At 54.0% G+C, this 14,582-nt stretch overlaps 1 protein-coding gene across 1 annotated transcript; it reads right to left on the minus strand.

Moving 5' to 3' along the window:
• Positions 1–595: 595 nt before the first annotated feature.
• On the minus strand, positions 596–1,906 carry POU3F2 (POU class 3 homeobox 2; the record flags this gene model as incomplete). The annotated part of the gene is made up of 1 exon (XM_082048894.1): positions 596–1,906. The coding sequence occupies one exon, from the start codon at positions 1,904–1,906 to the stop codon at positions 596–598; it is 1,311 nt and encodes a 436-aa protein (XP_081905020.1).
• Positions 1,907–14,582: the final 12,676 nt, after the last annotated feature.

The raw sequence follows: 14,582 nt of genomic DNA on the forward strand, positions 1-14,582 counted from the left end.
TCCTACAGGGGATCCACAGAAAATAAACACAGCAGCATGTGCCAACACCGAGCGACATTCCACAATGCAATCTTCCCTTTTTGTGGCAGAAGGGGGATGCGGAGGGGGACCCGAGGTGGCTGCGCCCTCCTCTTCCCTTCCCGCCCCCTCCCTGGCCGGGCAGTGCTGTATTTTTTTCGCCAGCGAGCCAAGGAGTTTTGTGCGAACTGCTTCGCCCTGCGCCTGCCCTGCCGGTGCCGCTGCCTGCCTGCTTGTGCGCGGTACTCACTCCACTCCGGTGCACGGGCACTCGCCTGGAAAGGTCAAAATACAGCATCGCACCTGCTACCGTCTAAGGGACAGTCCGGTGCAGGTGCTTTGTCTGTCTGTCTGTCTGCTGTGATTCGCGCTCGCCCTCTCGCTCGCTCATTATTTTGTTTTCTTTTTTTTCTTTTTCGCGTTTTTTTTTGTCCTTTTTTTTTTTTCTTGTTAAGATAGGAGAAAATAATTAAAAAAAAAAGAAAAGAAAAACAAGTAAGAATAAAAGGAGGACAATCAAAAGTTGGGGGAAAGAGCATAAGAGGAGGAGGAGGGGCCGGGCGCCCCCGCCGCGAGTTCACTGCACGGGGGTCTGCACCCCGTGGTGCGGCGGCGTGTCCCTGCTGGGCCCGTACACGTCCTCGGCGCCCGGCAGCGTCCCTCCCGGGGGAGTCATGCGCTTCTCTTTCTGTCTCCTGTTACAAAACCACACTCTCACCACCTCCTTCTCCAGCTGTAGGCTGTCCGCGAGCGAGGTGATCTCCTGGGCGGAGGGCTTGGGGCACTTGAGGAAGTGGCTCTCCAGCGCGCCCTTGACGCTCACCTCGATGGAGGTGCGCTTTTTCCGCTTGCGGCCCTGCGCCGCGATCTTGTCTATGCTGGTGGGGCTGCCCGAGGAGGAGTCCGCCTCCTCCAACCACTTGTTCAACAAAGGCTTCAGCTTGCACATGTTCTTGAAGCTGAGCTGCAGGGCCTCGAAGCGGCAGATGGTGGTCTGCGAGAAGACGTTGCCGTAGAGGGTGCCCAGCGCCAGCCCCACGTCCGCTTGGGTAAATCCCAGTTTGATGCGGCGCTGCTTGAACTGCTTGGCGAACTGCTCCAGGTCGTCCGAGGTCGGCGTGTCCTCGTCCGAGTGCGGGTCGTGGTGCGGCGGCGGCCCGGGGGGCGCGGCGGCGGCGGTGGGTGCCGGCCCGGCCGCCCCGGGGTGGGGGCCGTGGGGCGGCGGCGGGTGCTCGGCGCCGTGGTGCGGCGGTCCGGGGGGCCCCGGCGGCGGCTCTTCGTGGGCGTCGCGCAGGCCGTGGTGGTGCAGCGCCGGCTGCGCGGCGCCCAGCATGCCGTTGACGGTGAAGCCGGGCGGCTGGGAGTAGAGCAGCCCCGCCTGCGCGCCGTTGGCCGCGGCCATGCCGGGCGGCAGGTGCGCCGCGCCGCCCGCCCGCCACGCCGCTGCCGCCGCCGCTGCCGCCGCCGCCGCGTGGTGCCCGCCGCCGCCGCCGTGGTGCACCAGGTGCGGAGCCCGCCCCGGCGGCGGGTGCTGCGGCGGCGGCGGCAGCTCGTCGCCGCGCCCGCCCGCCTGCACCACCGCCGGCTTGATGTCGGGCTGGCCCAGCGCGCCCGCTGACCAGGGCGCCTCGCCGCCGCCGCCGCCGCCGCCGCCCCCGCCACCGCCGCCGCCGCCGCCGCCGCCGGGGCCGCCGTGGGACAGCGCCGCGATCCACTGGTGAGCGTGGCTCAGCGGGTGCCCGTTGCTCTGCAGCGCGTAGTCCGCCTGCACCAGGGCGCCGGCGTCGCGGTAGCCGCCGCCGGGCTGCATGCCGCCGGGCGGCTCGGCGTGCACCATGGGGGAGCCGGAGGCGAGCAGGCTGTAGTGGTTGGAGGCTGCGGTCGCCATGACTCGCCGAGCCGCACTGATCGCGCCGGTTAAAGGCGCCGCGCATTTGACAGCTACTTTTTCGCCTCGGGCGCCGCGCGGCGCCCGCGCCCCCCCGGCCCGCGCGGCGGGGCCCACTGCGAAGGCACGCGCGGCTGCCCCGCCCCGCCGCCGAACACCATTGGCTCCCCGCGCCCTGACGGACGCGGCTGCCCCTGGCAACCGCCGCCGCCACCGCCCACCATTGGCGCGCCCCGCCGGCGTCGCCCCGCCCCTCGCCCCTCCCCCGTCCGCCCTCTGGAACCCAACTCCGAGGGGGAACGGGGCGCGGGGGAGCGGCGGCCGCGGGGCGGGAGGCGGCGGCGGGAGAGAAGGAGAGGGGAGGGGGAGAGCTCCGCCGCCAGCCCCGCCCCGCCGGGCCAGCTCCGCATCGCACCGCCGGCGGGAGGCTGCCGTCGCCGCTCCGCCCGCCCTCTCCTGTTGCTTGCGCCCAGCCGGAGCCCCCTCCCCGCCGCGGCTCTCTGCGCGGAGCCCGGCAGTGCTGCCCCGGGGCTTGGGGCGCCCGTCCGCCCGCCCCCAACTTTATCCTCCGGGCCGAGCGCACGCAGCGTCACCCCACAGCCAGGCCCGCCGGCGGGACCAGGGAGCGCCGCGCCCCCGGGAGTGAGGAGCGGGCAGCCCCTTCTCTGCCCGACGGCCCCGGCCTCCCGGCACGCGGTGCTCCCCGGAGCACGCCGCTCTGCAGGGAATGTCGGGGCTTCGCACCTCGGCACTGCGGAGGTGGTTTTGTTCCGCTTGTCCCGTCTCGGGGGAACGAGGTGCCTGCGGATCCGCTTCAGCGGCGCTGGCGGCTCTGCATCGATACGGAAGATTTCGGGGCGGGGGGGAGAGGGGACGACTGAGAAGAAAAAAAAAAAAAAGAAAAGAGAAAAGAAAAAGAAAAATGAGAGGGATAGGGAAAAAAAAAGAAAATAAAAGAAGTTGCGGTCCGGACAGGGAGGAAGGAGAGCCTGGAACTGGATCCGGATTTCCTAGGAATGAGCAGCGCCCGGGCTGGCCGCCGCGAAAAGAGTTCGCTGCCCGTGTTTGAGCTGGAAGCCATAGCTTTGTCTCGAAAAATAAACTGCTCACGGGGGTAGGTGCGCGTCGCAGGCTCCCGCTATCTTCATCGAAATAATACAATAGGGCGGACCGGGGAATTTATTACTACTAACAAGAAACAGCTTTCTTCTGCGAGTTGTTTATAAATCATCGTATTTAACGTGAGCACTGGAAAGGCTCCTCGCTTGGAAATATTCCTCTGCGTGGGGGTGTGGAGAAGCGGGGGGATGGGCTGCTGCACATAAACATATACACAGAAGCAGCATAAACAGGATATCCAGTGCCCTGAGACAAGGGGCGCAGCAGGAGTTACCTCGTTTCGTTAGTTTAGCGGCGTATCAAGAGCTCCTTCTGCCGGGGGGTTGGGTAGGAGGGAGAGAGGAGGAGGAGGAGGAGCGGGGGGAAACAAACTTTGTCCATGAAAGAATGGAGATTCTTCCTAAGGGTTTTTTTTCCCCCTCTCTTCGACGTGCAGGCGAAGGGAAGAACAATACTGCCTGTTCTGCGAGTGCCGCGGGGAGGGAAGTCAGTGCCTCTGAAGTGAAGCACTGCCTTGTGTTTCCCGTGTGGAAACAACTGGGCACCCAGGAATTTTTATAATTTGATGCTCATTTTCTCTTGTCTCTCCTCCCAATTAGGTGTAGACCAGTGAGTTGAGACAAAACAACAGAACAAGCCCTCAGCAGGCTTCCGCCAAAGCATCGTGGGGGCCGTCTTGGGAGAGCCGCCCTGCTCTCCGCGCCCGGGCCCCGCGTCCCGCCCCGCTCCCGGGGCCGCCGAAGCTCTGCCGGGGTCGGCTTTCCCGCCAGCCCGCCTTCAGGTCCGCTGCCAAGAGTTCGTGCGTGGACGCGACACGAGGGGCCACGCCACGCATCATTATAGGGGCTGGAATTTCACGCGGGTTCCTCCAAGCGTGCGGTGCTCGGTCAGCACGGAGCTATCCCGGTCACCGTCCGAGGGAACTCCCTTGTGTCCCGACCCCATGGCGTATGCGCGCCCCACGGACAGCTGGTCTCCCTGGGGTGTCAGCAACGCCGCGCTTCCCGCAACTCGCCGCGACGAGGAGACAGGACGCGGGGGTCAGCGACCTCCAGCCATCACTTTTTTGGGGGGAAAACTCCTCCAGCCCTGCCCCGATCGTGCATCTCTCCCCTCCCTCCCCCACCCTCCGTCCTGCAGGTGATGCCAGCGGTCACCGTCCAGCGTGCATCTTTACCCCCGCCGCCGCGGCGGCAGATCTCAAAGGCTAACGGTAATCACACAATTACTGAAGTAGCAACACGGCACTAGGAGGCGGACAAAACGCAACCCCCACAGCAAAGCCCCTCGCCGTCCCTCCTGCCCCCTCCCCGGCTGAGCGCACGCCTATGGAGTCGCAGCTGGGAGCAGCGAGGAGCGCGGCCGGTGCATTCAGAGCCGCCGCAGACTCCACCTCCTCGTCCTCCCCATCATTGTCAGCCCTGTCATTAATACCGCTCCTTAAGCATCCTTCATTCCCGTCTTCCCCCGTGGAGGGGAGCGCCGGGGAGCGGGGAGCGAGCACCCGACCGCCGCGCTCCCCTGCCTGCCGCTGGCTCCGGCTTCGGCCGCCGCTCGGGGACCCGCTCGGGTCCGAGGTGTTCGGGATGTGAAAGAGACAGTCATGTGCCCCCTTTCTGGCGGACCTGACCCCGCGGGATTAGAGGTCTCACCAGCCTTTCTTTCCTTTTCTCTGCTCGTATAAAAGCAGGTTGAAGGTGATGCGGTGTCTTGGGCAGACACTGCAGTGTTTTGATTCAGCTCAGCCCTTTTCACTGTTCAAAGCAGCTGTTCAAATACTAGGGCTGCTTACTTTGACGTGAAGAAGATTTTCAAACAACCCCAAAAGCTTTGAACTGACAGGCCTCCTTGATATCTCCTTCATTGCAGTGCAGCTACTCGAGAATATTCGCTATAAAATACATAGAGCGCCACTTAACTGGAGCTCTCTTCTGGCTGGGAGGCGAGGTGCTGCATACACATCAGGTGCATGCAGAGGGACGCTGCCGGGCTCCGGGAGACCTCTGTCCACCTCATGCCCGGCCACCCCCTCGCCCCGGGGTCCACTGCCCACCACCCTCCTCAGGCTGCTGCAGCGGGCTCCGGCTTGCAAAACCTTGGGCTCTCTTGGCTTTTCAACTCCGTGCATGCCGTAGAGAAAGAACGTATTTCCAGCAGCAAAAACCGAGCTCATTCCTAGCGAGCCTCGGCTCCCTGCCGCTGCTTATCAGGCTCTCCGGCTCTGGGGGCCGGGGGAGCGCTCTTCAAACACACGCTCTTGCCTGCGTTTGGGTGCGTGCACTTGTAGTATGGATAACATATATTGCATATACCTGTTCTGTTTAGAGGTGGAAAGCTTATTTTGAGCTCTGGTCTCAAAGCCTTGAGATACACTCACGCAGCTAAGAGGAAAGGAGGGGGGAAGGAATCCCCACACCTCGTTTCTGTGTCTCTATTATCTTCCCATTAGATGTTGTTTTAGGAGGAAATGCGCCAGGAGTGCAAAGACGCGCCGAGTTGCTCAGAGAATTGCTGGGTGCAATAAACGTGAGGCTCCTGGTGCTCCCTTTAAAGGCCAGCTTGGAAGATTTGTGCTTATTGCTGGGGCGCATTTAATGCACCTTTTGTGAGATGGGATTGTTTTGATCTCTGCTTCCTTTTTAACCTTTCTCTATGAGGTATTCAAGCCTGCACTTTCGTGTAGCTCTTTCCAGTGTTGCTCCAAGGAGTCTCTGATTCGGTGGAGAGACCGAAGACATGAATGAAACTTCAACTTTAAGGGCCTGCGGAGAGACAAAACTGAGGCCGGGGCTTCACAAGTGATTGCTTTAAAAAAATCCAATCTACACAAAGAGGCAGCTGGCTGCTTTAATGAAAACTGCTTAAAGCTGCAAGAACGGCAGCCTCAGGGATGTATTTATAAGATGACTCAAAAGCTACACTTTCAAGTTGCTTCTCCTCGGGGTAGATATAACAAACACATTTAACTAAGAAATCTAAACAAAAAGGACAGAAATTGATAACTTTGGTTGCACAGGCTCACATTACCTATTGAAATTAAAATCCGCCGTCTAAATAGTTTTTTCCAACTATCTCCAGTGGAAAGAAAATCTTGCTCCCTGTATATTTAGATATATACACACATGCTTGTAATATCATATACATTTTTGCCCTGCCAGAATGCAGATTATCCCAGAAGAGAGAAAGGTGTAGAATTAAAAAAAAAAAAAAAAAAAAAGGAAAAGAAAAAGAAAAGTGTTCCTGTAAAGTTTGTATTAATGTTCATTTCCAACATTCCCCACAACTCTATTCTTCCGGCCACTGCATTCATCTGAGACTCTGCTATTTTATCTGCATCGCTGTTTAAACTAGTCGGATATAATGTTCTAAGTTCAGTATTTGAAATTAAATTATTTGAATTCACGGATATTAATCTTTTCCCTTCATCCTCCAGTTCTGAATCTTGTCATTAAAAATGATCCACCCTTTGTAGTCCGCAAGTGAATATTTTATAGACAGATACCGCTATGAAGACTTCTAACACAACGTCAACCAGTCAGACTTAGCTGTTGCAGGGATTACTTTGAGTAATTTATCAAAGGCAGGCTGCTAAATTTTGAGTGGTGAATATGAGGCCTTGGGGGGAAAAGAAGCAGAAGAAGCAGAAGAAAAAAAAGACAAATTCCATCAGTCGAAGAGATAAATTCTGGTTGTACTTATTACAGCTTGTTTATTGAACTCTTGGAGACAGATCTAGATGAGATTGGTGCTGCGGAGTTTACAATTTAGTGTTCGAAAGCCTGGCTGGGAACTGACCGCCCCGCGGTGGGGCTGGAAGGGCGTTTCTGCTGGCGCGAAAAGCAGGTGAATTCGGTGGGAGAGGGGAGGCGATCTAGCCTCTCCGGCACAGGAAAGCGGTTTCAACCGGGACTTTCCAAAGCCTGCACTGTCCGGAGAATTGTGCAGGAAGAAAAATAGCAATAGATATTAAAAAGGAAAAAAAATACAAAGGAGAGCAAAATAAGGGGGGGAGGAAAGTGCCCACCCTTCTCTGACAAATCTAACGGTTGCTTTTTTGTTTGCTTGTTTCGTTCAGTGGTTACGTCTGCTGGAGACAAGCAGACACACCGGGATAATATCGTGTTCATCGGGGGACGTGATCATCCCTCCCCACTTCCAGCTTTCAGGGCACTTTTGGGCACAACTCCCGTTCCTCTCCTGAAACGCCTTCCTAAAGGGTTCTCTGTGGCCACTGCCCCTCTCAGGCACTCGCAGTGCGAAGCGGAAGCGGTTCCAGGCGGGAGATGCTATTTTTCGCCACCCAAGAGGCGAGCCCGGCATCTGGGAGCCGGCCGGGCTGAGCACCGCGGCGGCTGCGGGCGGCACCGCTCCGGCCCCGGCCGCGCAGGGCTGCCCCGTACATGGACACCGGGTTGGGGCTGGTTCATGGGCGTCCTGCCAGCGCCCCCCTTCCTGCATCACCTCCCCCCCACCCCAATCCCTTGCAGCCCAATGCAAAGGGGGCAGCCCCCTCCAGCCCCCCGTCGGCAGGGCAGAAATGGCCCGTCCCGCTGGCAGGGTGGCTGGGGAAGCGGGGCCCCCGGCTGGGGGGCGACTTGTGTGTGTGTCCCCCGGCCCCCACGTGGGGCACGACCCGGTCCCGGCGGGGCTGAGCGCGGCCCGGTCGCCCCATGCCGGGATTTGCGCAGGAGCTTGCCCCGGGGGGGAGGAGGAGAGAAGGGAGGGGGGCTGGAAACTTTCTTTCGCTCAGCGAAAGAGCAGAGGAGCGAGGCGAGCAGGAAGGCCGGGCCATTGTCCACAGAGGGTGCATTTTTGTCAGGCTGGCGTTGGTTGCTATAGTGAGGAGGGAAAGGGAGAGAGAGAGGAGGGAAAGGGAAAGAAAAAAAAACAACCAACCCTAAACCAAACAGAGGAGCACAGTTCGCCTCCCTCCGCTCTCCGGGCTCCAGCCGGCAGCGTTGCCCGTTCCCAACCAAAATAAGAGCGCCCCGCGGGCTGTCCCGGGCTCCTGGCGGGGCGAGGAGCCCCGGCGGCCCCGGCCCCGCGGAACAGCCGTGCCGGCCGCTCCGCCCCGCACCGCGACCGCCGCCGCGCATCCTCCGCCGGCTGCCCGCGGGGAGCAGAGGGGTCGGCCCGGCGGGATCCGGGCGCTTCTGGCTGCAGAGCAGCAAACGCGTAGCGCTGCGGGATGCCCCGAGTCACACAGCCCAACACCACACCTGATCCAGCGCCTACTCACTTGGTCACGGTGGCTTCGCACCCTGCAGAGCATCCGTGACACTGATCCTGACACGAACTGCGTGGGGTTTTGGGGGTTGTTTGGTGGTGGGTTTTTTTTTTTTTGGTGCCTAAATAATTTAAAGGAGGGGGGAAAATACCTTCTTCGGATGCAAATGAACAGCTCTTTAATTTTAAAAGAGACTCTTATTTTGCAGCAGTGTTTTTTGTTGCCTTGCTATTGAACTTTGAAAATAGTGTGGCAGGGGAAGGCAATAATGAAGGGTCTCGAAGGCTTAAGATTTAGTTAAATGAGTGACTCAAGATGGCAAGAAGAAAGTTAGTTACTTAGTTAATTGAGAATTATTCACCTTCTGAGATCGGCACAGCGGTTTGTTCAGATGACAGTGCGAACTTGGGGCGGGGGGTGGCAGGAGGCAGGCAGGGGAGGAGGCAGATTTCACTCGGTTTTTCTTTCCAGGACAAGTTAAATTGCAGTTGAAGGAGAGAGGTCAGTATCTTTTCAAATCAATCTCTCTGTCTGTCTGCCTGTGTCCCCATCTATTCTCTGTAAAGGGAAAAACTCCAACTTTTTTACTCCATCTGTTCTGTATCATCTGCAATCGACAGTTCTTTAGACTGTATGCACTTTTACTCCCGATGAAGTGTAACTTTAAAGCTGTACAGTCAGTTATCTGAAATAGGGAAAAAAGGCAAGTCGTCTTTTCCAGTTTTATAGGAGAATTTTTCTCTTCCCGTGCAATTGTTAATTTTCTCTCTTTTTATTTTCTTCTCTCTCATTTTCGAATTGTAGTTGACAAGTTTTATTTAAAAAACACTTTACAAGCCACCACTTAATGCATTATTCACATTTTTAAAAAATGCTTGAAAGAAATCACGTTAATGAAGAGAACATTTGTAGTAATTTGGTGATAATTATCAGAATCACCAAATATCCGCAAAGGCTTTAACATTACGTGTTGGAAGAAAAGCAAAACACATTATTTTAATAGTCTGATATGCAAACTATGGACCATTCAATTACATGGCTTAATAATGCATACATGATGTGATCTTGTTATTGGGATAGGAAGGGCTGCAGTAATTCACTCCAAAGACCAAGTGTGCTCTTACATCCAGTAAAATCCATTGCCATGGATCAGGGGGCCCTGCCAAACTACATTTAAGAGAATAAAAATTAATGACTGAGAATTTGAGCGTTAAATTAACATTAATTATATGACCTGCCTGCTGGAAAGATTAAATTTCTTACGCCCTAATTAGATAACGTCTCCTCATACATCAAACAATTTCCATTTCCAGATTTCAGGATTAAAATGCAGACTGGGGAGACCAGACTTGTTCGGTCGCCGGCGCCCGCCGGCCTCACCGAGCGCTCCCGACCCCGTCCCGCTCCCTCCGGCCCCCGGGGCTCGCCGGGGGCTGGGAGCGGGGCCGGGAAGCAGCGCCGGGTCAACAGTTTCTTTAACTCGAATTTCTTTCACCCAGCGCCCCGGACGTGGCGGCGAGGGCGGTCGGGGCAGGAGAGCGCGGAGGGTGCGCGGTTGCGGAGGAGGATGCGGGACAGCCACGCCCGCCGCCTGGGGCCGCTCTGAGGGGGTGTCCGGGAATCCACGCTGGCCCCGCCGGCCGCCCCGAAGGGGTAAGGATGGAGAGACGGGGCTATCTTCCCTCCGCACGAGTGAAACTAATTTCTATTTAATTGCTTCTCTCAAGAATAAAACCTCGGCGGTTCCCCCACGCAGGTTTCTGCCCGTGGAAGAGATGGAAATCGCTGAGAAACCCCCTCTCCTTCACTCCTCCATCTCCGCGGTCACCCACGCGTAACCCCCGGGGCACGGTCACCCCAGGCAGCCGCCTGCTGCTTGTGCTCGCCCGAAGCGCCCCTCCCTACACACATACCGGCGGCGGCCGGGCCGCGGAGCGGACACGGGTGTGAGTGGCGGGGGCCGTGCCACCGGCGGGGCCAAACAGCTCGGTTTCAGAGCGTCGAGTTTCAGGGTTTTAACCTCGACTTCTGCAGGGGAAAAATAAATTAAAAAGAAAAAAAAAGGAGAAAAAGAAAAAAGAAAGAGAAGCGGTAGCATGTGCGGGGAGGGGGATATGTGGGAGCGCACCCATGGGCGGAGGGTGAAGAGGGTTGCCGGCCACCGGGGCCATCTCAGGCGGGGACGTCCCCCGTCCTCCCGGCAGCATCTCCGGCCTGCGGGGGGGGGGGCGGGGGGCGATGCTGGTGGCCCGCGAACGGTCCTTCTTCGGGTCTACATCTGTGCCATGCCTCCACACGAAAAAAAGATCTTCGTAAGCCAGGGCTAAACCAAATGTTACTATTCAGAGGCTGTTTTGCGAGAGGAGAAGCACGACAGAGCTGGGGTGGCCTTTGGTGTCCTCATGGTTACAAGTGAAAGTCACGGCAATCCCCTCCACATCTCGAGAAAGCTGTGAAAAAGGGGAATCCTAGCATCATAACATGTTACCTTGTTCTCGCTTCATTCCATAGTACAAGATAATTGCTTTTTCAACTCAATTGAAACTCAGTTTCTGTTATTGTGATGTTACTGCTCCTCCATGAGTTTCAGCATTCATTTAAAACATCCATGTCTCATCTATTAGTGTCTCTCGCTCACTTTCTGGACTGGACTGATAACCATTTACATTTAATGCTTTGTTAAGTGTAATAACAGCTTCAAGAAATGGAGTAGGTGAGGAGGCTGTGGAGGAGATAAGAGGAATTTGTCTTGTTCTTGGGCTTCCTCCCTGAGCTCCAGAAGCATCTCTCCTTCAGGTGTGAAGCCTAACCCATGCAGCCAGACCAATGCTAAAATCAAGTCACTATTCCCCAGGGAGCTAGTCTTTCTGTTAAGTAACAGGTACTTTTTATTTTAAGTAACAGGTACCTTTTATTTTAAATTTGATGGCAATAAAGTGTGGTTGAAAGGAAGCAAGAGCTCTGAGGACAGTGGAAGTTAGCAGCAGGCAAGAAGCCTGTGAACTTGAATAGCATCTCCAGCAACATATCCACACTCCAGTAACAACAACCTCCATTCGAAAACAGTTGAAAAACATGTGTAAAGGAAGCAGATCCAGAAACAACACAAAATAATATTGTGGCAAGCAGCAAAAAAATGTAGCAGCCTGTAAAGCTCCCACTGTTTGCTACTTCTTCCAGCTTTACAACAACTGTTTCTATAGAAGGTTACTTTTCCCTCTGGTCAAATAAAGGTCTGTCCCTCCAGCTCCTCACATGGGCTTTAGTGGCAGAAATGAAAGGGGCTGAAAAATGTGTTGAAGAGGGCAGAAGTGGGTTACGTTGGGAAGTTGTGGTCTTCAACTAAGATGTAACCTGCCCTCATCTGGTTACCCAGTTGTCACACTGGGAGTGTAACAGTCTATTTGTCAAGATCATCTAATAATCAGTGTACTAGTTTTATATTGAAAGCAGGCTACAGTTAATGTAGCTGTTTATTCCCTGAAAATGCAGACATGAAAGTGGTGGGATGTCCCTTTCTCTTTGCTGTGATGAGTGATAGCTCAAAGTTTGTTTTTAAAGATTTGCAATCCAGCAGATTTTTTCACTTTTTTTCTTTTCTTCTTCCTTTCCTTTACGCTCCACTCCCACCCCCCCCCCCCCCCGCCATTCAGTGGTTTGAAACAGGCTAAATCAATCTCCTGGTTTGAGAGCAGGAGAAGCAGAGACGTTGGTGTAAGCAGTACTACAGGTGAAATGATGGTTGCACTTCTGCCACTGTTCTTGACTGTCTGGGGGTGCCAACACCAGTGAGAACAGCAGAGATTTCTCTGCTGCTCCCACACATAACCTGTGAAAGGCAATCAGTCTTTTAGGGAACAGCTCAAATGATTCATGTACCATAATAATTGTGTATTCCCACTAAAGTGACACGGAACAGTGGATTCTTCAAGAAGAAAGATTTGCCCATCACCCCAGACAATTGCTACATATCTTTAAACATCCCTAAAACCCCGTGATGTTATGTAAGTATGGACAAACCAGTGATGGTTTCCCGAACCTAGAGCATCCTGACTGAAATTGAAGGCTTTCTGCATGTGAGCTGGGTGGCAGAAATGAGCCTGGGTCCCTCTCCTTTGCCTACTAGACCCTTCACATCTTGAGGACTGGGTTGTACAATCCACCCCCCCACACACCCTGTTGTCTGCTGAGCTAACATATGGTTGGTGTTTCCTCAGTAGGGAGACCCCAGATGAGATTGCACCTGTGGTATAGTCAGCAGTAACATGACTAAAGAGAGTTAACCTACTTATGTGCACTGAGAGAGGTGAGTTTACCCACTTTTATTTACTGCTACACCACTGGGCTGAGCTTCAGCATAAATTGGTTCAAGGTGCCTTGTTTCAGCAGTTGTACAGAGAACTGGCTTCTTAGTTATTCTGTAACTCAAAGGTGTGCAAAATCACTGCCTAACTGGGAATAAAATTATCATAAGCACAATTATGCCTGTGCTGAAAGGACAAGGTCAGAAGAGAGAATCCAAAATGTCAACAAGACTAGTTCATGATGGATTGTCCCAGACAAAGCTGTCTGATGTTATACATCACAAAAAGTTAAAAGATGATGTAATTTATATGTTAGACTCATTGTCAATTCACACCAGAACCTGAGGAACAGCAAAATCAGTTGTAGTACTTTTGGCCATATGGCACGTTTTGGGATGTGTGGTGAGGGTGGTTGGCAATACACAATTTTTTTCTTCGGTGTGTCAGTAAAGCATTCTCTGAGCTGACAGTAGCTTTTGCATTTGGCACCGATAATCCTGGGAGACCCTGTGTCAGTCTGCTTTCCTTGCCATGGCTCCCTGTCAACTCACTCTCCTTTTGAAAGAGAAGATCTTTATGCAGCCAAAAGAGTCTCTGAGTTAGTCCTTCACTCCAGAGTTTTGGCATTGTTGGTTTAAATCTCTTGGGCTGGTGCATCACCCTTTGGCTGGACTACTCAAGGACAATTCAGTGGCTTTAGTGTCTTCTACCAGCCCTCAAACGTTTCTTATAGGGCTTCTTGTACTTCTCCCCCATCATTTCCTTTCTTCCTTTTTCTTACAGCCATCTTTTACACTAAACCAACATATTTATCCAGTAAACATCCAGAAAAATCTGCTCAATATTCAGTGTTCATACATTATTTTGGAAGTGGTCCATATTCATGACTGCTGAAAAAATTTAAAAATCTGCATGCTTTAGTTTTATGGGTAAGAGATGAAGACCTCACTCCTTAATTTGCCTCCTATCTGAACCCATTCTGGTCATTACAGGTGGGAATGGGAGGGCTGCCTCTTGTTATAGATGCCTGATACTTTCATTTAAAAAATTGTGGTTATAGTGTTGTATCAACAAGGTTAAATTTTTCTGTTGTCACCCAGTGTTTCAGTAATGAGAGCAAAGATCATGGCACTGTGATTCCAGACCACAGAGAAAAGCCATTATGCCATTGTGGTCTACTTAAAAACAGTTTGTAAAAAAACCCAACCAAACAGGTTGTATGTATGCAGTAAAGCAGCAGCAGCATCTTTGAAGGTTCTCTCCTCCCTAGAAAACCTTAATTTGCCCAGCCCATGCATGAATGCACCATCCACAAGCAGTAACTGAGTGCAACGCTGCTGGAGATGCACCCAGCCTGCATCTTCCCCTCCTGGCTGCCCTGTGCTGCTTTCTGAGAGACTCAATTACTGTCAGTCACCGGGGCCAGGCAGCAAAGCTTCCTGGCATGGAAATGGAGGGGAAGGAATGGGGTGAAAAGGGAATGAGAAGACAAAATGGAGACACAAACTCAGGTGCACCTCTGGAAGCTGGAAAGGGGGAGAGAAACTATGACTTGGATTTCAGGTTAGGAGTGAGAGCTGAAAATGAGAAATATGGGGTAGGAATGATTTGGCAAAGAAACTTGAGCTGCGTGAAGAAGGAACCTGGGTCTGAGGACTGGGAGGAGGATCCTGCTGTCTGAAAGACAAAAGAAAAGCTTACTGAGGGCACTCTGAGTAGGCAAGAAGCTGTGTGGAGAGCTGGAGTGCCTAGGACTGGGTGGGTAAAAGAGTCTTGGACTTCTTGAGCCATGCAGAGAGGACTGAGGCATGGTATGAAAGCAGGCACAGGCAGAACTTTCATCTATGGTGGAGCAAAGAGAAAAGTCCAGGAAGCGGGGGATGGGTTGAGAGGGACTGGCTTCAGATGGAAGAAGTACCATGGAAGAGCTAACTCTTCCAGGCATAGCTCAGGTCTGTCAGCACAATGTTCTATGTCCTGCAGACATGCTGAGAGTGGAAATCTGGGCCATTTGGAAATTACACAA

Source organism: Streptopelia decaocto (genome assembly GCF_964273445.1).
Source record: "Streptopelia decaocto genome assembly, chromosome: 3".
In the NCBI taxonomy this organism is placed as follows: Eukaryota; Metazoa; Chordata; class Aves; order Columbiformes; family Columbidae; genus Streptopelia; species Streptopelia decaocto.